Here is a 27993-nt window from a genome sequence, read left to right on the forward strand (position 1 = left end):
GCTGCGGCTGTGTTGTACTATATACCTAGTAGTTTATATTCCTGATTGATTTGCCTTCTGTGTGGACTATTTATCGAATTCTACTCATTCATTTGTTTTTATCTCGGTGGCATATGTCAATTTCAAGCTGCGTTGGATGTCGATTTCGTAAAACGAAACGTCCGTCAACTAGAGAGGTCACAGGGTCAAACAATACGTATCCCGCACACCCCTGCGACAACAATAGCATGACGTAACAAGCCTGCTCCATAGCTACGCTAAGAAGATCGACTGGATATCGAACGTCGAACTTTCTCTTGGAGGAAATATACTGTGAAAAAGATAGGAAAACTCCATTAATTAAATACTAGTTTGGATTTATAAGGCAAAGGAGCAAAATGCCGCTACCACCAAATGGAAAAAGTATTTTAATGACACCTGACCCATTCCATACACCGGGGTAAGTAAATAACTGAAAAGTCATTTGGATATTTAGTCAGTAAAATGACCCACCGTTAGACAGCCTTTAAAAGATTAACTTGTTCTAGTTTTGAATGCGTTTAAAACCTATTTTCATTTATAAACTAACGTTGAACGATTTTACAATATACATATCTGTTCACGCTCGGTGGATCAAGTTGAAAGTCATCACATAGTGTTTTATCTAATCATTATAGATAATCGGGAAAATAAATTTAACATCGGAAAAAGGTTAGTGTTTAAATCTTTGGCAAAATGTCGTGTACATGTAGCAACCGTATTGATCCAGTTTCTGTATTGATTTAGCTGTCATTACAATAGAAAAAAAAGTGGTTGTCATTGTTTTGCATTAAGACAAGAAAATAGTTTAAAAGATATTCATTGTACTGCTTGTTACTAAGTTGACCCCGTTTGATTAGGATTGTCTTTTACAACTGGTAGAGTGGTTAAATAGGGACTTCTGGATCGCTAGTGTCATGTAGTTATTTCCGGGAACTTCGGTTTCATGTACCGCCGAAACATTGATTATCAATATCCCTTCTTTGCCCATTCCCTTCCCCGGTCCCACCTACTCCCTCTTCATCCCGTCTTCCGAGAATCTGTTCCTTTCCTCCGATACATAATTTGTTTGCATTTCTAACGTCTCTATCCATTACGGGATTGGAAATCGATATTTCCAAATGTCTGTAACTGGTTCTTGGTAGGGGATATCAATTATTTACTGGACTAAACAATTACGTGTCCCGTTATGTATTTCTTTTATATGGGATTACTTTGATCTGCGTTGAAGTAACAAAATAATGATACGTCAGTAGTATTATGTTGTGCGATATATTCATTTTAATAATTAACATCCCGGGTTTCATTTACACACCGTTAAGTTTACTCATTATACTCCTACACCTACACGATATTGAAATAGACATTATTGTCGTGTGGCCCCCCCCCCCCCCCCCTACACGATATTGAAATAGACATTATTGTCGTGGCCCCCCTACACGATATTGAAATAGACATTATAGTCGTGGCTGGTTCCCCCCTACACGATATTGAAATAGACATTATAGTCGTGGCTGGTTCCCACCTACACGATATTGAAATAGACATTATAGTCGTGGCTGGTTCCTTCACTTTAAACCATCCTATTGTATGCCTACTAATACTATTCAGACCTAAGACAGAATTTGTTGTTTTATTTTATCTACAAAATAAAACAAAAAAACCTGATAAATAGCCATATGGATCAAGATAAATAGGTTTATCCGGTAACGTATCCGATTCCGGACCATTATCCATAAGATATATCCGATCTTTCCGTGGTTACTACTTCCGACACGACGGTTCCTTTCTTCTTCTTTTATTGGTGCCAAAAATCCATCGATGACGATGATTATATATTGTGTGGATACGAAGGGGCGTGATTGTGAAAAAAAGTTATTTACAGTGACTGTGAAGATGGGGTTATTTTTTAGGTTATAATTATAAGATAAAAATGTGATAGAGTTTAGGGAGTGGGGTTTAGTTCTTCAAGCTCTGTTTTTAGGATATGTGACTTGAAGACCTCTAGTGAAGTGCTTTGTACTGTAGCAACCGGGAGGATGTTCCATTGTTTAATTGTGTGTGGAAAAAATGAATGTTTGAATATGTCCTTGGTGACAGCTATATATCTATAATGTGAATGGGTGTGATTGTCTAGTCATGTAGTCTATCAGATTAAGAATTTGATTATACACATGTAGTTTATTGCCACATGATGGTGTATGATTTTATAAAATAGTTTTAAACGTGTTCTTGTTCTGCGTGTTTGTAGTGAGGTCCAGTTGAGGTTTTCCATCCTGTCTTGTACTGAACTTGTGTTGTGGTATCTACTTGTTGTGTAGCGTGCTGCTCTGCGTTGTGTTTTTTTTCAATTTGCAACAAAACAAATGTATGCAAAAGTAGAAAGCATCAAGCATTAATATATCTCATATTTATGCACCCAGTTCTAATACACACAAACGCACATAAATTGCACTATTTGTCCGCTTTCCCTTTGGGTATTCAAATATCAATTCAATGTAGCGTCTGAAAACAACTGAGCTTTAGAGAGAGGGAACAAACTTGGCTCTGTCAACTGAATGTGTGGAGAGCAGTTGAGTGACATAAACAGAATAATTCCTAAGATAACTGTTAAGTTTCTTACACCTTCCATTTTTCAGTACTGGTACAGTCCTTTCAAACGTTTCATTGTCGGACCATGTTATTTTTCAAAGTCTTCACACGTATGTGATTTATTCATATGTCCCAGAATAGTCTGTTGTTTTTGTCGTTTCCCTACCTAAAAGAACGCTAGCGTTCATGACGTCATCTTTATTGTTACGTAATAATAGTATCGTTGGGAGAATGATGACAGTATGCATGTCAAGGTTTTAGATGACTGTTTCCTAGTAGATTCATTTCTCGTGTAGATTATCTACAACTTGTTCAACTGTCGACATTTAGGAGGACTGTTTCTGATAAACTCTTCCATATTTTCCTACAACATAAGACTCCCATTAAGCCAGTTTCCTCTTGGCGTATAGCTACCCGTAACACAACATATTTTCTCCTTTTCCTAAAATCGATCCAACTCCATTGACCTACATTATGTTTTCAGTCCTCGCTTTAATTTATTGCAAAATCTTTTCACCTCCACTCCTTTTAATATCACTATCATCGATTCTTTACACTTTCAAACAAATGTAATATTAACCTTGCAGACCCTATCAAAATTAACCCTGCGACTTTATGCCCTAGTGTATTTCTATGTCCCTATAAATTAATTCTTGTACTATCAATCATAAGAAACTAGCCCGCATGTAGTTACAACCCTATGTATATGTACATGTTTAATGAAGCTTGTCGAGACTCCAATGGAGGGACTTTTCTTAAAGATGCATGTGCCGTCGAAAATGTCGACTTAAAGATGCTGAATCCATTTCACCCTTGAACAGGATAAAATTATTAATAATGTCTTGGTAAAGGTATTCCTTGAAGTGTAGTTTTCAGTGTCCGTCCAAAGAAGGTTCTATACAGTTAATCACATTAAATAGTCAATTTACAAGGTAACAGTCTAAAAGTGTCATTTTGTGAGTTGATTCTTGCGAAATTCTCCAGTTTAAAACAAGGTTTTATATACCAAAAATTCGAAAGGTTTGAGATAACTTCCATCAGAGATAATTTTTTGTTTGAGTTGGCGATTCTTTGTCTCCAGAAATCGGGGCGTGGTAAAACTTCCTTTTCAACCGGCTCCAGTTTTTTCATATTGCGATTTTCCTTTACTTACAATGGGATTTGCAAATCTTATTGCGTCTTTTCTCTTCAATATTTTCGACCCCGTCCTCTATTCACCAGACCACGGGACCCGATACTTGCCGAGACAATTTTTCTCTGCCCATGTCTTTTCTGTATTTTTTGAGAGTTGTAAGTCAGGGCGCTGTACTTGGCACGGTCTTTTTCTGTTTTACGATATCTCATATACGTGTGTACATAAACCCGATGGCGGTGCGGTGATTGTCGTCGACCTTTGATAGTACAGAATAAAAATGCTAACAAGCTGTTAGTGCCATTCAATAGAATATCAACAATTTACGTACGGTATCTAAAATAGCTACACTGACCTATACAAAAGTTAGATAGGAATGGCTTTCATCTCAACAACTTCCACCTATAAAACGAATATCAATACAATTAAGGGTTGTACACCATTCCTTACTAGTTTATGCATACATAAATAATCACATCATTTTATGATTACCCTTTATGACCCACTACCTTTCCGGAGCAAAACATAAAGGTTCCTTGAAAATTATTAATAACATCAGAAAATATATACCGATGGCCTAAGACGAGGTTACAACACCAAATACATGTATACATATGCAAGATTTCCTGCGTGATATTTGAAAACAGTGGAGAGTCATTTCGCTGTTTTGCCATCAGGTGCAGTGATAGTCAATACCGCAGTGTATTTAAGATGAAGACAGGAAACATAAGACGTTATGAAAATTAATATTTTATTCATTATTGTTTAGAAGGTGATGATAAATGTAGTATTAACGGTAAGTTAATAACTTTTGCGATTCTACAAAATTATCAACCTCGTTTTATATTTCCATTCTAAAAATTAAAAGTCGTTTTGGAAAAAGGCCTTTAAATTGAAAATTAAGTTACCCTTGGAAAATAATTTTTGTGTTTTGAGAAAAATTTTATTTCTTTATGCATACAAACTTAGGAAGAGGGCTGTATAAGTTGGAAAACGTGTGCCAGATCCCATAGTATATAAAATATCACAATAAAATATGTCTAAATCAATAGTATTTCAAGGTATTTAACCTGTCATAATTTCGGCTCTTATTTGCACCGAATAAGTTAAATGAATCGAGATAAATTCCATGTTCATATTTAACATAAAACGCTTCCTTTTATGGTACGTTGATTAACTAAGGCGGGTGTTTATGTTTCGGTATGGCCTACAGATCCTGTTAAGTGCGCCCTCAACACAAAATGATAGTCTGTTTATGTTTAAGATATCGAAAGAGGTCTGTATTTTCCATTTAAGTATAATTTCTGTGTCAATATTTAAATCAGAAATGAAACTCTTTTGTGATTGTTCAAGCAGTTTCATGTTACATTTCACGCCAAACTACCAATTACCGGCTTAAAACTTGTCTTTTGTTAAAAGTTTATTCACCACTATATCAAACATTTATGGAAGATAAACGTTAAGTTCGACTGGGATAAAAATATACTGATATATGTATTTGTATATCCGTGAATTATTTAGATCCCTTATAACTTTTGACAGCTCTTCTTTGTTTGTGTATGTCTGCGATATCCAAGTTCATTAAACCATTCGGACACTGTAATATTACATATTCAATATGTTATTACATAATGTGAAATGAGCTTTGATAATATTTTATCGGCTTAATGTATATTCCATACCCAAAGGTGAAGGTTAATGATTTTAAATAGCTACACGGTATGTCTGAGAACATATGAAATAGGGACTGTTCCAATCATTAGTACATTATAATGAAATGATTGTAGTTTTATCAATGCGCGATATTATATTAAAATATGGTTTCATTTCAATTGATAAGTTTACAAAGAACTTATCTTCCCTTCAGTTCCAAAGATCTTGCGCAAGATATAATCTCAAATCAATCTTCAATTATTCAATAATTTATCCTGCAACCAGCATCGCTTTTTTGCTGTAAGAATTTCAGAACGTGCGCCAATTCGACTAACCTAAAACTTCCGAGGCGTAACAATGTCGACTCGCAATACTCTGACCTTAGTTATATAGATTATTTTAATGAATATTACAGGATAAAAGTATACATGGTCAGTGTCTGAAAATATGAGCTGTATTTTTTGCGAGGGTTAAGAAAGAAAAAGCGACATGTACATTGACATTGACCTTAAACACTTATCACGGTTATATTGACGTGTATATCAGTTGTGTGATATATAAACGCGCCTGTCACGAGGTTAAACAATTAATTGGTTTGTTGGACATTAGTCGACACAAACTCTATAATATCGAACTGTAAACATTCATATTATGGATACTTAAAATCAAGAATGTGTCAATTTGTCATATAAATTACACCAGAGGCAAACTATCCTATCAAATTTGTGTTGCCATTTCCCTAAACCACCGACAGTTATCTTTGACGCTAAGTTAAGAACTACTGACCTTTAGTTGGGCGTCATTTACCTTTAGTTGAACGCCAATAACCTTAAGTTGAGCGTCACTAACCTTAACATGCACGTCATTTACCTTTAGTTGAACGCCAATGACCTTTAGTTGAGCGTCACTAACCTTAACATGCACATCATTTACCTTTAGTTGAACGCCAATGACCTTTAGTTGAGCGTCACTAACCTTAACATGCACATCATTTACCTTTAGTTGAACGCCAATGACCTTTAGTTGAGCGTCACTAACCTTAACATGCACATCATTTACCTTTAATTGAACGCCAATGACCTTTAGTTGAGCGTCACTAACCTTAACATGCACGTCGTTTATCTTTAGTTGAACGCCAATGATCTTAAGTTGAGCGTCACTAACCTTAACATGCACGTCATTTACCTTTAGTTGAACGCCAATGACCTTTAGTTGAGCGTCACTAACCTTAACATGCACATCATTTACCTTTAGTTGAACGCCAATGACCTTTAGTTGAGCGTCACTAACCTTAACATGCACGTCATTTACCTTTAGTTGAACGCCAATGACCTTTAGTTGAGCGTCACTAACCTTAACATGCACGTCATTTACCTTTACCTTTAGTTGAACGCCAATGACCTTTAAGTTGAGCGTCACTAACCTTAACATGCACGTCATTTACCTTTAATTGAACGCCAATGACCTTTAGTTGAGCGTCACTAACCTTAACATGCACGTCATTTACCTTTAGTTGAACGCCAATGACCTTAAGTTGAGCGTCACTAACCTTAACATGCACATCATTTACCTTTAATTGAACGCCAATGACCTTAAGTTGAGCGTCACTAACCTTAACATGCACATCATTTACCTTTAATTGAACGCCAATGACCTTAAGTTGAGCGTCACTAACCTTAACATGCACATCATTTACCTTTAATTGAACGCCAATGACCTTAAGTTGAGCGTCACTAACCTTAACATGCACGTCATTTACCTTTAATTGAACGCCAATGACCTTTAGTTGAGCGTCACTAACCTTAACATGCACGTCATTTACCTTTAGTTGAACGCCAATGACCTTTAGTTGAGCGTCACTAACCTTAACATGCACGTCATTTACCTTTAATTGAACGCCAATGATCTTAAGTTGAGCGTCACTAACCTTAACATGCACATCATTTACCTTTAATTGAACGCCAATGACCTTAAGTTGAGCGTCACTAACCTTAACATGCACGTCATTTACCTTTAATTGAACGCCAATGATCTTAAGTTGAGCGTCACTAACCTTAACATGCACATCATTTACCTTTAGTTGAACGCCAATGACCTTAAGTTGAGCGTCACTAACCTTAACATGCACGTCATTTACCTTTAATTGAACGCCAATGACCTTAAGTTGAGCGTCACTAACCTTAACATGCACATCATTTACCTTTAGTTGAACGCCAATGACCTTAAGTTGAGCGTCACTAACCTTAACATGCACATCATTTACCTTTAATTGAACGCCAATGACCTTAAGTTGAGCGTCACTAACCTTAACATGCACATCATTTACCTTTAGTAGAACGCCAATGACCTTAAGTTGAGCGTCACTAACCTTAACATGCACATCATTTACCTTTAGTTGAACGCCAATGACCTTAAGTTGAGCGTCACTAACCTTAACATGCACGTCATTTACCTTTAATTGAACGCCAATGACCTTAAGTTGAGCGTCACTAACCTTAACATGCACGTCATTTACCTTAAGTAGAACGCCAATGACCTTTAGTTGAGCGTCACTAACCTTAACATGCACGTCATTTACCTTTAATTGAACGCCAATGACCTTTAGTTGAGCGTCACTAACCTTAACATGCACATCATTTACCTTTAGTAGAACGCCAATGACCTTAAGTTGAGCGTCACTAACCTTAACATGCACGTCATTTACCTTTAGTTGAACGCCAATGACCTTAAGTTGAGCGTCACTAACCTTAACATGCACATCATTTACCTTTAGTAGAACGCCAATGACCTTTAGTTGAGCGTCACTAACCTTAACATGCACGTCATTTACCTTTAATTGAACGCCAATGACCTTAAGTTGAGCGTCACTAACCTTAACATGCACATCATTTACCTTTAGTTGAACGCCAATGACCTTAAGTTGAGCGTCACTAACCTTAACATGCACATCATTTACCTTTAATTGAACGCCAATGACCTTAAGTTGAGCGTCACTAACCTTAACATGCACATCATTTACCTTTTATGAACGCCAATGACTTAAGTTGAGCGTCACTAACCTTAACATGCACATCATTTACCTTTAATTGAACGCCAATGACCTTAAGTTGAGCGTCACACTAACCTTAACATGCACGTCATTTACCTTTTTGAACGCCAATGACCTTAGTTGAGCGTCACTAACCTTAACATGCACATCATTTACCTTTAGTTGAACGCCAATGACCTTAAGTTGAGCGTCACTAACCTTAACATGCACATCATTTACCTTTATTGAACGCCAATGACTTAAGTTGAGCGTCACTAACCTTAACATGCACATCATTTACCTTTAATTAACGCCAATGACCTTATGACGCATGACTTAGTTGAGCGTCACTAACCTTAACATGCACATCATTTACCTTTAATTGAACGCCAATGACCTTAAGTTGAGCGTCACTAACCTTAACATGCACATCATTTACCTTTAATTGAACGCCAATGACCTTAAGTTGAGCGTCACTAACCTTAACATGCACATCATTTACCTTTAATTGAACGCCAATGACCTTAAGTTGAGCGTCACTAACCTTAACATGCACATCATTTACCTTTAATTGAACGCCAATGACCTTAAGTTGAGCGTCACTAACCTTAACATGCACGTCATTTACCTTAAGTTGAACGCCAATGACCTTAAGTTGAGCGTCACTAACCTTAACATGCACATCATTTACCTTTAATTGAACGCCAATGACCTTAAGTTGAGCGTCACTAACCTTAACATGCACGTCATTTACCTTTTATTGAACGCCAATGACCTTAAGTTGAGCGTCACTAACCTTAACATGCACATCATTTACCTTTAATTGAACGCCAATGACCTTTAAGTTGAGCGTCACTAACCTTAACATGCACGTCATTTACCTTTAGTTGAACGCCAATGACCTTAGTTGAGCGTCACTAACCTTAACATGCACTCATCATTTACCTTTAGTTGAACGCCAATGACCTTTAGTTGAGCGTCACTAACCTTAACATGCACGTCATTTACCTTTAGTTGAACGCCAATGACCTTTAGTTTGAGCGTCACTAACCTTAACATGCACATCATTTACCTTTAATTGAACGCCAATGACCTTAAGTTGAGCGTCACTAACCTTAACATGCACATCATTTACCTTTAGTTGAACGCCAATGACCTTAAGTTGAGCGTCACTAACCTTAACATGCACGTCATTTACCTTTAATTGAACGCCAATGACCTTAAGTTGAGCGTCACTAACCTTAACATGCACGTCATTTACCTTTAGTAGAACGCCAATGACCTTAAGTTGAGCGTCACTAACCTTAACATGCACGTCATTTACCTTTAATTGAACGCCAATGACCTTTAGTTGAGCGTCACTAACCTTAACATGCACGTCATTTACCTTTAGTTGAACGCCAATGACCTTTAGTTGAGCGTCACTAACCTTAACATGCACGTCATTTACCTTTAGTAGAACGCCAATGACCTTTAGTTGAGCGTCACTAACCTTAACATGCACATCATTTACCTTTAGTTGAACGCCAATGACCTTAAGTTGAGCGTCACTAACCTTAACATGCACATCATTTACCTTTAGTTGAACGCCAATGACCTTAAGTTGAGCGTCACTAACCTTAACATGCACGTCATTTACCTTTAATTGAACGCCAATGACCTTAAGTTGAGCGTCACTAACCTTAACATGCACGTCATTTACCTTTAATTGAACGCCAATGACCTTTAGTTGAGCGTCACTAACCTTAACATGCACGTCATTTACCTTTAGTTGAACGCCAATGACCTTAAGTTGAGCGTCACTAACCTTAACATGCACGTCATTTACCTTTAGTTGAACGCCAATGACCTTAAGTTGAGCGTCACTAACCTTAACATGCACATCATTTACCTTTAGTTGAACGCCAATGACCTTAAGTTGAGCGTCACTAACCTTAACATGCACATCATTTACCTTTAATTGAACGCCAATGACCTTAAGTTGAGCGTCACTAACCTTAACATGCACGTCATTTACCTTTAGTTGAACGCCAATGACCTTTAGTTGAGCGTCACTAACCTTAACATGCACGTCATTTACCTTTAGTTGAACGCCAATGACCTTTAGTTGAGCGTCACTAACCTTAACATGCACGTCATTTACCTTTAATTGAACGCCAATGACCTTAAGTTGAGCGTCACTAACCTTAACATGCACGTCATTTACCTTTAATTGAACGCCAATGACCTTAAGTTGAGCGTCACTAACCTTAACATGCACGTCATTTACCTTTAATTGAACGCCAATGACCTTAAGTTGAGCGTCACTAACCTTAACATGCACGTCATTTACCTTTAATTGAACGCCAATGACCTTAAGTTGAGCGTCACTAACCTTAACATGCACATCATTTACCTTTAGTAGAACGCCAATGACCTTTAGTTGAGCGTCACTAACCTTAACATGCACATCATTTACCTTTAATTGAACGCCAATGACCTTAAGTTGAGCGTCACTAACCTTAACATGCACATCATTTACCTTTAATTGAACGCCAATGACCTTAAGTTGAGCGTCACTAACCTTAACATGCACATCATTTACCTTTAATTGAACGCCAATGACCTTAAGTTGAGCGTCACTAACCTTAACATGCACGTCATTTACCTTTAGTAAGAACGCCAATGACCTTAAGTTGAGCGTCACTAACCTTAACATGCACGTCATTTACCTTTAATTGAACGCCAATGACCTTTAGTTGAGCGTCACTAACCTTAACATGCACATCATTTACCTTTAGTTGAACGCCAATGACCTTAAGTTGAGCGTCACTAACCTTAACATGCACATCATTTACCTTTAATTGAACGCCAATGACCTTAAGTTGAGCGTCACTAACCTTAACATGCACGTCATTTACCTTTAGTTGAACGCCAATGACCTTTAGTTGAGCGTCACTAACCTTAACATCCACATCATTTACCTTTAATTGAACGCCAATGACCTTAAGTTGAGCGTCACTAACCTTAACATGCACATCATTTACCTTTTGAACGCCAATGATCTTAAGTTGAGCGTCACTAACCTTAACATGCACATCATTTACCTTTAATTGAACGCCAATGACCTTTAAGTTGAGCGTCACTAACCTTAACATGCACATCATTTACCTTTAATTGAACGCCAATGACCTTAAGTTGAGCGTCACTAACCTTAACATGCACATCATTTACCTTTAGTTGAACGCCAATGACCTTAAGTTGAGCGTCACTAACCTTAACATGCACATCATTTACCTTTAGTTGAACGCCAATGACCTTAAGTTGAGCGTCACTAACCTTAACATGCACATCATTTACCTTTAAGTTGAACGCCAATGACCTTTAGTTGAGCGTCACTAACCTTTAACATGCACATCATTTACCTTTAATTGAACGCCAATGACCTTAAGTTGAGCGTCACTAACCTTAACATGCACATCATTTACCTTTAATTGAACGCCAATGACCTTAAGTTGAGCGTCACTAACCTTAACATGCACATCATTTACCTTTAGTTGAACGCCAATGACCTTAAGTTGAGCGTCACTAACCTTAACATGCACATCATTTACCTTTAATTGAACGCCAATGACCTTAAGTTGAGCGTCACTAACCTTAACATGCACATCATTTACCTTTAATTGAACGCCAATGACCTTAAGTTGAGCGTCACTAACCTTAACATGCACATCATTTACCTTTATTGAACGCCAATGACCTTAAGTTGAGCGTCACTAACCTTAACATGCACATCATTTACCTTTAGTTGAACGCCAATGACCTTAAGTTGAGCGTCACTAACCTTAACATGCACATCATTTACCTTTAGTTGAACGCCAATGACCTTAAGTTGAGCGTCACTAACCTTAACATGCACATCATTTACCTTTAGTTGAACGCCAATGACCTTTAGTTGAGCGTCACTAACCTTAACATGCACGTCATTTACCTTTAATTGAACGCCAATGACCTTAGTTGAGCGTCACTAACCTTAACATGCACGTCATTTACCTTTAGTTGAACGCCAATGACCTTTAGTTGAGCGTCACTAACCTTAACATGCACGTCATTTACCTTTAGTTGAACGCCAATGACCTTTAGTTGAGCGTCACTAACCTTAACATGCACATCATTTACCTTTAGTTAGAACGCCAATGACCTTTAGTTGAGCGTCACTAACCTTAACATGCACATCATTTACCTTTAGTTGAACGCCAATGACCTTTAGTTGAGCGTCACTAACCTTAACATGCACGTCATTTACCTTTAATTGAACGCCAATGACCTTAGTTGAGCGTCACTAACCTTAACATGCACATCATTTACCTTTAATTGAACGCCAATGACCTTAGTTGAGCGTCACTAACCTTAACATGCACGTCATTTACCTTTATTGAACGCCAATGACCTTTAGTTGAGCGTCACTAACCTTAACATGCACATCATTTACCTTTAGTTGAACGCCAATGACCTTTAGTTGAGCGTCACTAACCTTAACATGCACGTCATTTACCTTTAGTTGAACGCCAATGACCTTTAGTTGAGCGTCACTAACCTTAACATGCACGTCATTTACCTTTAATTGAACGCCAATGACCTTAAGTTGAGCGTCACTAACCTTAACATGCACGTCATTTACCTTTAATTGAACGCCAATGACCTTTAGTTGAGCGTCACTAACCTTAAACATGCACGTCATTTACCTTTAGTGCGCCATTGACCGTTAGATACGCGCCATTGACGTTTAGATGAACCCCATTGACCTTTAGTTGAAACCAATGACTTTTATTTGAACCCATTGACCTTTTAGTTGAACCCCGTTACCTTTAGTTGAACCCCATTGACCTTTAATTTGAACGCTTCTCTTGTACGAGACAGATTGTTTATATACGAAAGTATTTTTAGGAGTGCGACTTGTGATCGGACGAAGTTTTCCACTGAATGTCTTCAGCAGAGTTTCATTGAGGTAATCACTGTACAGTCTGTATCATAGTTTGATTATAAATAAGCAGGTCTTCCGAAAATATTTCAGCTCCCACAACCACCCCAGAGTAATATATGCCCATTGCTTTAAAAAAAGAGCACGCTACGACTTCCCATCTAACCGGCCATGGCAATGAATCCCATCCATGTTTTATTGCACAAGAGCACTTATACACGCTAAAGGTGGCAGGTCAGAACAACAATTTTAAAAAAAGAGCAAGCTAACACGTATGAAATGCACGAATGCACAGAACCGGTGGGTGGCAATAAAAATCAAATATTGTATGCTTTATTGCACATCTAGTACAGATGTATGGAGCTCCTAACATATAAAGCAGGCTAACGTTACATATTGGGACATACTGTTGAAATGACAGCCTAACCGAATGAAGCATAAATAGAATGGCACCGTTTAATCTACACACACAGGGTATTAAACTTCCAACATACTTAGTCATACTCGAAATGACATCTCTACCTGTAACGTTATACAGATATGACACCCTACCGTCAACTTGCATACAGTTTGAATGACATCCTACCTGGTAAACATGCTGACCGGTGACTTCCTACTTGGTAACTGTTGATATATGAAAGACACCCTACCTGGGTAGGAATCATAAGTTGAATGACAACTACCTGGTAAACGTTACCACAGTTGAATTACACCGCTACCTGGTAAACGTTATACTGTTAAATGACACCACTACCTGGTAACGTCTATACTGTTAATGACGATCCTACATGTCACGTGAATGAACACCCTAACCTGGTAAACTTTACTCATTGTTAGAATGACAACCCTAACTGTTAACGTATATACTTAGTTGAATGACATCCCCTACCTGTGAACAGTTAAATTACTGTTGAATGACATCCTACCTGGAAACGGTATACACTTGTAGAATGACGTCCCAACCTGGTAACGTTACTGTTGAATGACACCCTACCTTGGTAAACGGTTTATACGACTGTTGAATGACACCCTACCTGGCTAAACGTCATACTGTTGAATGACACCCTACCTAACGTTACATTTTGTTGAATGACACCCTCAACCTGGTAACGTTAAACTGTTGAATGACACCCTACCTGGTCACGTCATACTGTTGAATGACACCCTACCTGGTAACGTCATACTGTTGAATGACACCCTACCTGGTCACGTCATACTGTTGAATGACACCCTACCTGGTAACGTTATACTGTTGAATGACACCCTACCTGGTAACGTCATACTGTTGAATGACACCCTACCTGGTAACTATTGTTGAATGACACCCTACCTGTACGTATACTGTTGAATGACACCCACCTGTACCTGGCACCCACCGGTAACGTCATACTGTTGAATGACACCCTACCTGGTAACGTCATACTGTTGAATGACACCCTACCTGGTAACGTCATACTGTTGAATGACACCCTACCTGGTAACGTTATACTGTTGAATGACACCCTACCTGGTAACGTATACTGTTGAATGACACCCTACCTGGTAACGTCATATGTTGAATGACACCCTACCTGGTACGTCATACTGTTGAATGACACCCTACCTGGTAACGTTATACTGTTGAATGACACCCTACCTGGTAACGTCATACTGTTGAATGACACCCTACCTGGTAACGTCATACTGTTGAATGACACCCTACCTGGTAACGTCATACTGTTGAATGACACCCTACCTGGTAACTTCATACTGTTGAATGACACCCTACCTGGTAACGTTATACTGTTGAATGACACCCTACCTGGTAACGTTATACTGTTGAATGACACCCTACCTGGTAACGTTATACTGTTGAATGACACCCTACCTGGTAACGTTATACTGTTGAATGACACCCTACCTGGTAACGTTTATACTGTTGAATGACACCCTACCTGGTAACGTTATACTGTTGAATGACACCCTACCTGGTAACGTTATACTGTTGAATGACACCCTACCTGGTAACGTTATACTGTTGAATGACACCCTACCTGGTAACGTTATTGTTGAATACACCCTACCTGGTAACGTCATACTGTTGAATGACACCCTACCTGGTAACGTTATACTGTTGAATGACACCCTACCTGGTAACGTTATACTGTTGAATGACACCCTACCTGGTAACGTTATACTGTTGAATGACACCCTACCTGGTAACGTATACTGTTGAATGACACCCTACCTGGTAACGTTATACTGTTGAATGACACCCTACCTGGTAACGTTATACTGTTGAATGACACCCTACCTGGTAACGTTATACTGTTGAATGACACCCTACCTGGTAACGTTATACTGTTGAATGACACCCTACCTGGTAACGTTATACTGTTGAATGACACCCTACCTGGTAACGTTATACTGTTGAATGACACCCTACCTGGTAACGTCATACTGTTGAATGACACCCTACCTGGTAACGTCATACTGTTGAATGACACCCTACCTGGTAACGTTATACTGTTGAATGACACCCTACCTGGTAACGTTATACTGTTGAATGACACCCTACCTGGTAACGTTATACTGTTGAATGACACCCTACCTGGTAACGTTATACTGTTGAATGACACCCTACCTGGTAACGTCATACTGTTGAATGACACCCTACCTGGTAACGTTATACTGTTGAATGACACCCTACCTGGTAACGTTATACTGTTGAATGACACCCTACCTGGTAACGTTATACTGTTGAATGACACCCTACCTGGTAACGTTATACTGTTGAATGAATGACACCCTACCTGGTAACGTTATACTGTTGAATGACACCCTACCTGGTAACGTTATATTGTTGAATGACACCCTACCTGGTAACGTCATACTGTTGAATGACACCCTACCTGGTAACGTTATACTGTTGAATGACACCCTACCTGGTAACGTTATACTGTTGAATGACACCCTACCTGGTAACGTCATACTGTTGAATGACACCCTACCTGGTAACGTTATACTGTTGAATGACACCCTACCTGGTAACGTTATACTGTTGAATGACACCCTACCTGGTAACGTTATACTGTTGAATGACACCCTACCTGGTAACGTTATACTGTTGAATGACACCCTACCTGGTAACGTTACACTGTTGAATGACACCCTACCTGGTAACGTCATACTGTTGAATGACACCCTACCTGGTAACGTTATACTGTTGAATGACACCCTACCTGGTAACGTTATACTGTTGAATGACACCCTACCTGGTAACGTTATACTGTTGAATGACACCCTACCTGGTAACGTTATACTGTTGAATACACCCTACCTGGTAACGTTATACTGTTGAATGACACCCTACCTGGTAACGTTATACTGTTGAATGACACCCTACCTGGTAACGTTATACTGTTGAATGACACCCTACCTGGTAACGTTATACTGTTGAATGACACCCTACCTGGTAACGTTATACTGTTGAATGACACCCTACCTGGTAACGTTATACTGTTGAATGACACCCTACCTGGTAACGTTATACTGTTGAATGACACCCTACCTGGTAACGTTATACTGTTGAATGACACCCTACCTGGTAACGTTATACTGTTGAATGACACCCTACCTGGTAACGTTATACTGTTGAATGACACCCTACCTGGTAACGTTATACTGTTGAATGACACCCTACCTGGTAACGTCATACTGTTGAATGACACCCTACCTGGTAACGTTATACTGTTGAATGACACCCTACCTGGTAACGTTATACTGTTGAATGACACCCTACCTGGTAACGTCATACTGTTGAATGACACCCTACCTGGTAACGTTATACTGTTGAATGACACCCTACCTGGTCCATACTGTTGAATGACACCCTACCTGGTAACGTTATACTGTTGAATGACACCCTACCTGGTAACGTTATACTGTTGAATGACACCCTACCTGGTAACGTTATACTGTTGAATGACACCCTACCTGGTAACGTTATACTGTTGAATGACACCCTACCTGGTAACGTTATACTGTTGAATGACACCCTACCTGGTAACGTTATACTGTTGAATGACACCCTACCTGGTAACGTTATACTGTTGAATGACACCCTACCTGGTAACGTTATACTGTTGAATGACACCCTACCTGGTAACGTTATACTGTTGAATGACACCCTACCTGGTAACGTTATACTGTTGAATGACACCCTACCTGGTAACGTCATACTGTTGAATGACACCCTACCTGGTAACGTTATACTGTTGAATGACACCCTACCTGGTAACGTTATACTGTTGAATGACACCCTACCTGGTAACGTTATACTGTTGAATGACACCCTACCTGGTAACGTTATACTGTTGAATGACACCCTACCTGGTAACGTTATACTGTTGAATGACACCCTACCTGGTAACGTTATACTGTTGAATGACACCCTACCTGGTAACGTTATACTGTTGAATGACACCCTACCTGGTAACGTTATACTGTTGAATGACACCCTACCTGGTAACGTTATACTGTTGAATGACACCCTACCTGGTAACGTCATACTGTTGAATGACACCCTACCTGGTAACGTTATACTGTTGAATGACACCCTACCTGGTAACGTTATATGTTGAATGACACCCTACCTGGTAACGTATACTGTTGAATGACACCCTACCTGGTAACGTCATACTGTTGAATGACACCCTACCTGGTAACGTTATACTGTTGAATGACACCCTACCTGGTAACGTTATACTGTTGAATGACACCCTACCTGGTAACGTTATACTGTTGAATGACACCCTACCTGGTAACGTCATACTGTTGAATGACACCCTACCTGGTAACGTCATACTGTTGAATGACACCCTACCTGGTAACGTTACACTGTTGAATGACACCCTACCTGGTAACGTATATGTTGAATGACACCTACCTGGTAACGTTATATGTTGAATGACACCTACCTGGTAACGTTATACTGTTGAATGACACCCTACCTGGTAACGTCATACTGTTGAATGACACCCTACCTGGTAACGTCATACTGTTGAATGACACCCTACCTGGTAACGTCATACTGTTGAATGACACCCTACCTGGTAACGTTATACTGTTGAATGACACCCTACCTGGTAACGTTATACTGTTGAATGACACCCTACCTGGTAACATGTCACGTCATACTGTTGAATGACACCCTACCTGGTAACGTCATACTGTTGAATGACACCCTACCTGGTAACGTCATACTGTTGAATGACACCCTACCTGGTAACGTCATACTGTTGAATGACACCCTACCTGGTAACGTCATACTGTTGAATGACACCCTACCTGGTAACGTCATCATACTGTTGAATGACACCCTACCTGGTAACGTTATACAGTTGAATGACACCCTACCTGGTAACGTCATTCTGTTGAATGACACCCTACCTGGTAACGTCATACTGACATCATCTTCCTGAGGATATTCAAAAGGACACCAACTTGTCACACTGTCCACAATAAAACACGGCTATAAACGAATACTCGTACATCAAATACTTAAGGATTAACTTGAATAGATTTTTTATGTTATGGAGATATAACACAAAAATCTGAGTGTACTCTAAATAAACCGCGAAGCGGTTTATGATGAGAGTACACTCAGATTTTTGTGTTATATCCCCATAACATAAAAAATCTATTCAAATTAATCCTTATAACTCAATTTACTAAAGATAATCTCTTCAACATTTAAAATTCATTTAGGGACTCTTTTGTCTATGAAATCATTACGCCGTCATCTCAGCCAATCAGAAGCAACGTTATAAACGGCGACGCCATTTTTTCCTTTATGGGCTGATAAAGTAAATTTTTAAGCCAATGAAAATGCTCTTAACAAGCAAAATTGAATTATATGGTTATAACGTAGCAATTTTCCTCCTCTAACGTGGTTGTTATAAGATATCTGCAATATGTATATATAAGTTACGAATCTTGCTTATAACGAAGTAATTTCGTTGGTCCCAAGAAGTTCGTTATAACCGTGTTTTACTGCATTTCACTGTATTCCGTTTCATCTGCGTTCAACGCATATTTGGAAATAATATGTTTCGACCAAGGAACAGATCCATAGCTTACCGAATGGGACGGCCATTAAACTCCAAAAGTGGTTTAAGCAATCTGATTAAAATACATATCCTTATCCACATTATGTGTATATTTCAAATAAAAAACCTTTATTATCACAATTCACCTAAGTGTTATCTCTCTGAATCACCCTTGTGATTATATCCAGTAGGAGATTATGTTGGTCATTTTACATTGTCCATTTCATTGTGTTCCTTTTCCTCTATGCTAAACGCTTAGTTGAAAGCAATCATTTTCGATCACGGAACAAAACCAACAAGTTATTGTCAGAGACGACCATTGAAGTCCATAAACCAAAAGTAGTTAAAGCAATCTGATTCAAATACATATTCTTATTCTGACTCCGTTTCATAAAGGATCCAACAACATCCCATCAGGAATCACGTTCTGGCGATCTTCGATCTTGGAAGTAAATGTTAAGGAACGGAAAAATTTGAATAGCTGAAACATCTTCGTGTATGTAGTCATCTCGTCCAAAAAGCACAACAAAACTAAATGTATATGTGGGCTGGGACGAAATTTCGTCTAATACATTTGAACTGGCGTATAGGGGGTAATAAGGTCACCGAAACGTGACCCTCCATATGATGTTGTGAGATCCTATATGAAAAAGGGTGATAATAGGGATATGTATTTTGTTCAGATTGTGGTTAAAGAAGCCAAACTTGACAATATGATGCGTCAGTACCAGTAGATTAGTAGTTTTATTTCTTATTTGTTGCAAAACCTGTGCTTTTATCTTCTTTAAAATATACAAGAAAGTAGGGAATAAAGAACTTGGGAATTTTATAAATATTTGTTTCTTTTACAAGAATTCATTTTATCTTGATTCGAAAATTGTCATCAAACTGTGATTAGACTGATCCTACACTTATTGGTTACTTTTTATACCTGGGTCGGAGGGTTTCGTTTGTAACCTATGGTCTCATTGAAATATTGGCCTAATTGTCGGCTGCAATGCTTAACAAAGTTTGCATGCATGTTTATGCTGGGGATTAATCTTTAAAAAAAATTATTTTCATTTCTTTTATGAGAGGTGTTACAATCTATCGAAAAGTTCATAGGATTAAAATATATCTTTTCTGTTTAATATAGAGTATAACAAATTTTAAAATAACATGTTAATAACTTTTTAAAACCACAGAACAAATATATTCTTGTGAAATTGAGATATGCTCTGCTTTCAGTGTCGCAGTAGACGAAGTGTCAGATGATAGCCAATGTCAAATACACAAGGATTATTTAGTTGTAAATGTAGTGTTTTCTTAAGATATTTAACTTCAAGAATAATCTTTTGGCAGAACCAGCTAAATATTATTCCAAGCAGGAGTATTTGTAGAATTCCATGTACGGCTCAAGAAAATATTGATAAAATATTGACCTTTGAGAATTACAGGGGGATTAAGATTTAGCTCTATGCGTTTGAATTTTTTTAACAAAGTCAATTTCTATAAATACTATATTGAAACATTTGAAAGCTGGTCATGGAGATATTTATTCAGTAATCTACAGCATAAAAACCTACACTAATAATCATTTTAAGGCGATTAATTTTGATAACTTTTGTTTTATTTGTGAAAGTCAAATGGGTACATGAAACTTCCGAAAAGTTGATACTATGGTTTTGGCCAGGAATATTCTGTTTCCCGTTATGATAAATACTATATTGATCGAAACATTTGAGAGTTTGTCAAGGAAATACTTAAGAAATATTTATACAGTAGTCTAAAGCATCAAAACCTACACTAATTATCATTTTAAGGCGATCGTTTTTATAACTTCTGTTTTATTTGTAAAAGTTAGTCAGTGTAAATTTAAGTAAATTGCATGAAGACTTTAGATAAGTTACAGGGTCAATAGTTTGGCTAGGGATACTATTTTCGAGTTGTGATATGATGTCTTGAATATTTGTTGATTTATGCTTTGCCGTTTTGTTGTTACATTCGAGATTCAAGTTTAACTAGGAGTTGAATAAGATCGAAATGGTAAAAATAAAAAATAAAAAATTAACATAAATACCAAAAGAAAGTATTTTTGATTAAATGCTATTCATTATATTGTTAAATGTAAACCAAAAACGTAGTGTGCTGGTACTTGTCTCTTGACAAAGGTTGGCAGAGTTAACTATTGGAGGTCTAAATAACTCCAGTTTAAAAATCGACATTGGCCTTTCAGAATACACGTCTGTGTATCCAGTATTATTTGAATCCGATAATTGATTTTTAAGACTCGACAATACTTTTCCCTACTGGGTGTTTGGTTATTTAATCTACATAATAGACTAACGAGAATTATGGTGTTATAATGGTAAATCAGCCTAATCCCTTTTCTATGTTAATCTTATAGTTTTAAACAATCGCGTCTTTTAAACGCTTATCGATCCTCGTCAGTGAAGTGTTTGAACGTCGCTGAAGGCTATCGGGTTTAACATTACTGCAGAAACAGTATAGTCACCTCAACTATGATCTATTCAACTAGAGTGTATTAGTCCAAGCAAATCGTTCGTTGTAGTTATAGGTTAGAGTCAATTGTTTTGGCAATTGGTAGTGTTCAGCATTGTCATGTTAAGACAATTATCGAACTATGGTCCTTAACCTTCAAACATTTTTCATTTCAACAGTGAAAATTGTCTTCTAGCCTATTGTACCACTAAACATATAGCCCTTTTACCTTAATCACAGAACCTACAAACGGCGTTTTATACCTGGTTTGTTAAACACTACACAACACAAGGGGTACTTAATTGCTATTATTTTGTATGTTATAATCATGGTGGCGCCAACTGGTTTATTTCATTTCAACAATATAAACTTGAAACGTCTGAGTTTACTTTTCAAAAGTTTTAAAATGAATCATTATTTTACAAAGAAGCCCCAAGCACTACAATATTGCAAATTTAGACGTCTTCGTTAACTTAAGATACTTAATCTAGAATAAATGTATGTTGAACACAAATTTAAAGCTCCATGTTGCCTGAAGTATTACCATCAAACACCGAAATTCCTTCGAGAATTGCACTCCAGAAGGTCGAATGAACATTAGCATTAACAAAAATTCATAAACAATGGCGAACCTAAGTTCTTTTACTCAAATGAAAGACCACGTGAGCAATCCTATAATTGAATCAGAAACGAAACCAATATGACATCCTACCCTTCACTATATATTATCGGTATTAGATTGAATGGCAGAAGAGAACGTGCTAAATATTTTAAAGAAGAATATGTATCGCAAATAACTAAAAAAATAATTTAGATGTATTTTATGTTGAAACAGCTTTTTATCACAATTGTTCTTGTAAATTATATGGTATAACATTCCAATTTTCATTTGATGAAGCTATACACTGTATATCATTCCAAGCAATTGCTGTCCATTTTTAGAAACGTACCCATTGTCAGTTACCCACGTCAGTCTACATATTAAAGAGGCGTAGTGGAGTTTGGGTTTCCAAGGGGTCATACCAACCAAGAAGCTGAGGATATTCTCGCTACTGTGATGTTATTACTGTTTAGTTCTATTGTGTCTGTGATATTAGCCTATTCTTTATAATAACAATTGGGTCTAGAAATATTGACAAAATCCCGTCTGTTAACATACATTGTATGCAACTGCCTTCACAAGTTTTAAAATCGATAGGACGTCATTGTTCCAGACATCGTGCCCCCAGTCGGGTATTGTTGATTATTGATATCTACCTGTGTTTAGTTTACCATACCTTATTGTTACAGGATGCGACGGAAGATATTTTACCGGTATTCTTTTTACAGAAAAACATTGAACGGAAGCATTATACAGCTATAGCCATTAGTAGACAAATATCCATGTGGATTGGTTTGAAAGTTCCATGGTTGAAATTTAAGCGCAACCCATGGCATTATTGATTTTCAATGACTTATGTAAAAGTAAATGGATATTGTTTAAGCTTGGTCTTACTTTGTTTCACACTTTATCATTACAATATTAACACAACGAATTCTGTGAATAATCCACTCAATCGAAACGGGCTTATATAAAATAAGAGGTTACCAATCACGAGGTGATTGGTGCAGGAACAAATTAATTAACGTTAAAAATACCCAAACGCTTGTGAGTTAGTTTACTTGCCAGACAACCATCACTGTTACACCTGATAAAGTTCAATGAAAGATGACAAATTGTTTCTAAATTATTAAACTACATGTCTTATTACCGGTTCATCGCGATAGGCAGTAAATATCGTCTTTGTTCTGCCCATCGACTGTTTCACGTTGTACAAAGATGATAACCTAATGTATTACATAGCACTTAAATTATAAATCCAGAGACATGATTGGACATTGGTCATATGTCATTGCTTTAAAAGCAGAATTGTTTATTTTATGCCAGAAATACAGTAAAACCTGTCTATATAGACTATCCAAAGGACCCAGAAAATGGTTTTCATAGCCAAGTGGTCTTTGTACACAGGAGAAAATGTGTTGAAACTGTCAATTTAGGATCTTCGGAAAGTGGCCTTATAAAGTAGATGGTTTTAATACGGAGGTGGTCGCTAAGAAAAGTACTTTATTTATATGTTACAGATACGGAGGGTTTTGTCCGCAGTTTAAGTATCAAATTGGAGAGACGTTTGGTCGTACAACATCCCGCCTCCTCAAGAACGACGCTGTAGCCAGCTCAGGAAAACTTGTACTCGCTGATCTCTCCAAACCACGCCCTAGCTCTGAACCCACGCACTCAAAGTCTAACCTTCTGAAGAACCGCACACAAAGCTGGGGTGACCAGAAACTGTTGGAAAAGATGGTTCCAGGGTATACGGGTAAGTTTCTGTTTATCATCACTGTATAGCTGGTTTATTTCGTGAGGATAATTGTCGCGATTATACGGGTTATTGGTTGTGAAAAATACATATTTAAAATAACCAGAAACTAGAAAAATATAAGACTAAAGCTAACAAAAAGCTCATTTCATCATTTGATGTGATAATCGCGAATTGTTTGTCCCGCAAATATAAACGGATATACTGTAATTGGATAAAGATATTTTTCGGAATAACTGAAAATATTTCAAAACCATAGCTTTATAAATGTTAAAAACAGCAACAAACAGTTGTTTCATTCTGCTTGAATTCCTCTGTGGTGTTAAAGACCAGAAAAGTTTATGGTGGTGGCAGGAACCAGGGTCAGAGCTTCAAATTCATAAAACAAAAAATACGACGCTCAGCCAATGCCAAGTTAAAGGAGTAAAATATCTATATATGTATATAAAGGGAAGCTAGAATTTTTTAATGGTTCGATGGGTAAATCGTTTAGAGGGTAACTTGTAGAGACATCCAACTTTGTCTTTGTCTGCTCTTGTTCTTTTAAATAAGTTAAATACTTTTTTGTTAGCCGTGTAGCACCCTCAAGCATCTACCTTACATTGTTAACATATGTCTGATCCAGGTTTCATCCCCCGGAGTCAACATTATTTCGGAAACAGATATGCCATCAACTGTCGTAGTGCCATCACAGATTTCGAGTTTGACCATCGGTTACACAACGAGAAGTTACAGGATCTCAAACTTACAGCAGAGTTACAGCAGGGCAAAGTCTTAGACAAGGATGGTAAACCCATGCCTGTAAGTTTGGAAAATCAAAGAAAAATATATTCAGTGTTGTAGCTACTTAGGGAATTAAAATTGTGAATTCGAAGTCTTGCAGTAAAAGTGGAGCAATATGTACGTTGATTTTGTATAAGATTAATAAAGACAATACGATATAGTATTTCATTTTCCCATATGAAACTTTTTCCCCTTCACTGCAACTGTTTCACTTTTAGTATTTAGCTTCGAGTAAGTTTTACTTGTCTATATAAAACATAGTCTCTAAAAACGATAGTTACTTGTAAATCAATGCTAAACGTTTGGCATGTTGACTGTTTGGGCTGTGTACTTTGGTAATGATTTCATCAGTATGTTTTTCTTAGGAAGCTTTGTGAAGTTAGATCAACTTTAAATTACCACCGAAGGTCTTAGTCGTTAACCATATCACAAAGGACAAACCGAATAGTAACAGTGGTTATTTCTGTGCTGAAAATACAATGTTGTCACAATTCCCAAAGTCATATGAAAATGCTTTCCTTTCTTCACTTCACGCATATGAGTAGAAATCAAAACCAGCCATGGGTTTCCGCTGATTGACCTAATATATAGACAACTATAGGCGGCCGATCTTCTCCCAACACAACCAAGTAAGCATCATCACTGTTTACATTTTATCACATTTTTATCACATCTCTATTTCCAGGCAATCCGCAGCAGGTACTTTACCCCACTCACTGCCGTTGCTAAGGAACCCAAACCATACATTTCCGCCAATGGTTTCCAGCACTCAAAATCTCCTTACTATATGGATAACGACAACCCGAACAAGTGCTTCATGTCGGGTAAGTAGACAATGTTAAATAATAATCATAGGTATCTTCCTATAGAAATTTCATACCTTGGGGATTTTTGCATATCTGATACTTCTCATTGGATTATCGAAACATTGGCCTGAAGGTCAAAGGACAAATTGCTGTAATCATTAAACAACCTTTTGATGAAAAGTGCACTCTGCTTACAGAATATATGACACAATTTTAAATATATGCTACAATACATTGCTTGATCTCGAGATCAAAGATGCACATAATATGTACATTTGTACACGCCAAACGTCATAACCCATAGACAGGGGGAAAATAGGACGTGAACTAATTTGTAAAATAATCTCAATGTCCTCAGGTTACACCGGGTTCGTGCCACGCAGCAGAGGACAGTTAGGAATGGGCTATCCCATCATCACGCATCAGGGCCTCAACGAGTTCACCAACGACCTGAAGAACATGAAGGCTGCCATGAGCAGAGATGTGAACCTAAAGAGGGAAGCACCCAAGGCCACCAACACCAAACCTATCTACCCTGTAGAAAGTGGACTCGTCCCACACTACACCGGACACATACCAGGTAAATAGGAACCCCTGGATACCGTCACCTCTCTATTCCGTCTTTGCATATCACAGACTTAGCTCCCTTGAGGGTAGGTATCGATTGTTACGTCATTATTTTGAGAGCAAAATTCATGTCGTTTTCTGTGAAACGTATGAAGTTACGCTCGCAAACACATGACGTCACAATCAATACCTACCCGCAAGGGCAGATAACTCTATAATATGCAAATACGTAATTACGAATGTTTATACTTCTGACATATTGACCTTTTAAAAATTCTATGATGAGATCTGTAAATCAACGTTCTTTAGCATTCGATTTAAGTAAATTTGCGAAAGTTTATCTCCGCGAACTACATTATGTACCGTCTACGTCATTTTTATCGATAGCAATTTCCATTTTTCAATCCGGAATTTCATTGAATCTTTGCTTTTGTTTTGAAATGAAAATAGCTGCGAAAGAAAGTTGGTTTCCTGTAACCTTGAATACTTCACCTTTCTAAAACGAATGCTTACACTTCCAACATACTAATATATAAGGCGGTGAGACTTAAAAGATAGTTATTTCTCTATACAGTCAATCAGTCCAATTCACACGTTTGAAACAAATTTTAGATTTAATACATTCTTCTTTTTGTTGGTCGATTACTTTGTTAAAACCAAGATAATTCGATTTTGTGTTATTATTTTAAACAAACAATTTTGGCACACCAAACAATTACATATGTAATAGTCTAGAGTAAAACGTTGTATTTTGTTTTGAATCAACCATCTATTATGTAAAGACATGATGGATTATTTGAAATTATATATATTCATTTTCGTTTACAGGCCAGAAGTTCAGATATGGAGAGACGTTTGGCCACAGCACAGAAAATGCTCTAACACAACCCCCACCAAGGGAGCTAATCGCGTCCATTTAAAATGTTTAATCGTTCTATTATTTTCAAAACTGAACCCTGCATAATATCACAGGATACCGTATGGAACTAATGTTTAAGAATAATTATATTCTATTATCATTTATTGAAGTTATGTCGAACTTTCGAAGTTAACTGGATAATTAATTGAACTGAAATACTTCATACTGCCAAAGATAGCATTAATGGATGGTGAGAACTGCCTACATGGTAATGTAGAAAGGGAACGATTTATAGTTAATGCAAGCCGGAAAACACGTGGCTTGTTGGAATATGCACGGATAGTGTAGGCATGACTTTAAACCAGACTTCATGTGATATACATTTTGTACTTTCTGTTTTGTATATAGATTTGTTGATTTGTATATATACAATTGTATATACTATTAATTTCATAACATTTAAATATTTATATAATATGTAATTATATCATTTTTGTAAAATGAAAGTATTTATTTTTGTTAAACTGCATCTGTACATTGCTCAAACTGTAAATATGGTTGATATTTTCCATATAAACTGTTGATCTGTGATATAAACCTTCAGTATAATATAGTATACGTTTGTTATTTTAATGCCATTTCTGGAAGAAAGAGAACTAAGTGTTCTA

At 37.4% G+C, this 27993-nt stretch overlaps 1 protein-coding gene across 1 annotated transcript; it reads left to right on the forward strand.

Annotated features, from left to right (window-relative positions):
• The first annotated feature begins 35 nt into the window (after window positions 1-35).
• Window positions 36-27936, forward strand: LOC138321527 (ciliary microtubule inner protein 2B-like). The gene is made up of 6 exons (XM_069265275.1): window positions 36-439; window positions 24075-24310; window positions 24936-25111; window positions 25779-25917; window positions 26258-26479; window positions 27295-27936. Exons 1-6 carry the CDS (start codon window positions 378-380, stop codon window positions 27384-27386), a joined length of 927 nt encoding a protein of 308 aa, XP_069121376.1. The 5' UTR covers window positions 36-377; the 3' UTR covers window positions 27387-27936.
• The last annotated feature ends 57 nt before the right edge of the window (window positions 27937-27993 follow it).

Source organism: Argopecten irradians, chromosome 4, assembly GCF_041381155.1.
Source record: "Argopecten irradians isolate NY chromosome 4, Ai_NY, whole genome shotgun sequence".
Classification (NCBI taxonomy): Eukaryota; Metazoa; Mollusca; class Bivalvia; order Pectinida; family Pectinidae; genus Argopecten; species Argopecten irradians.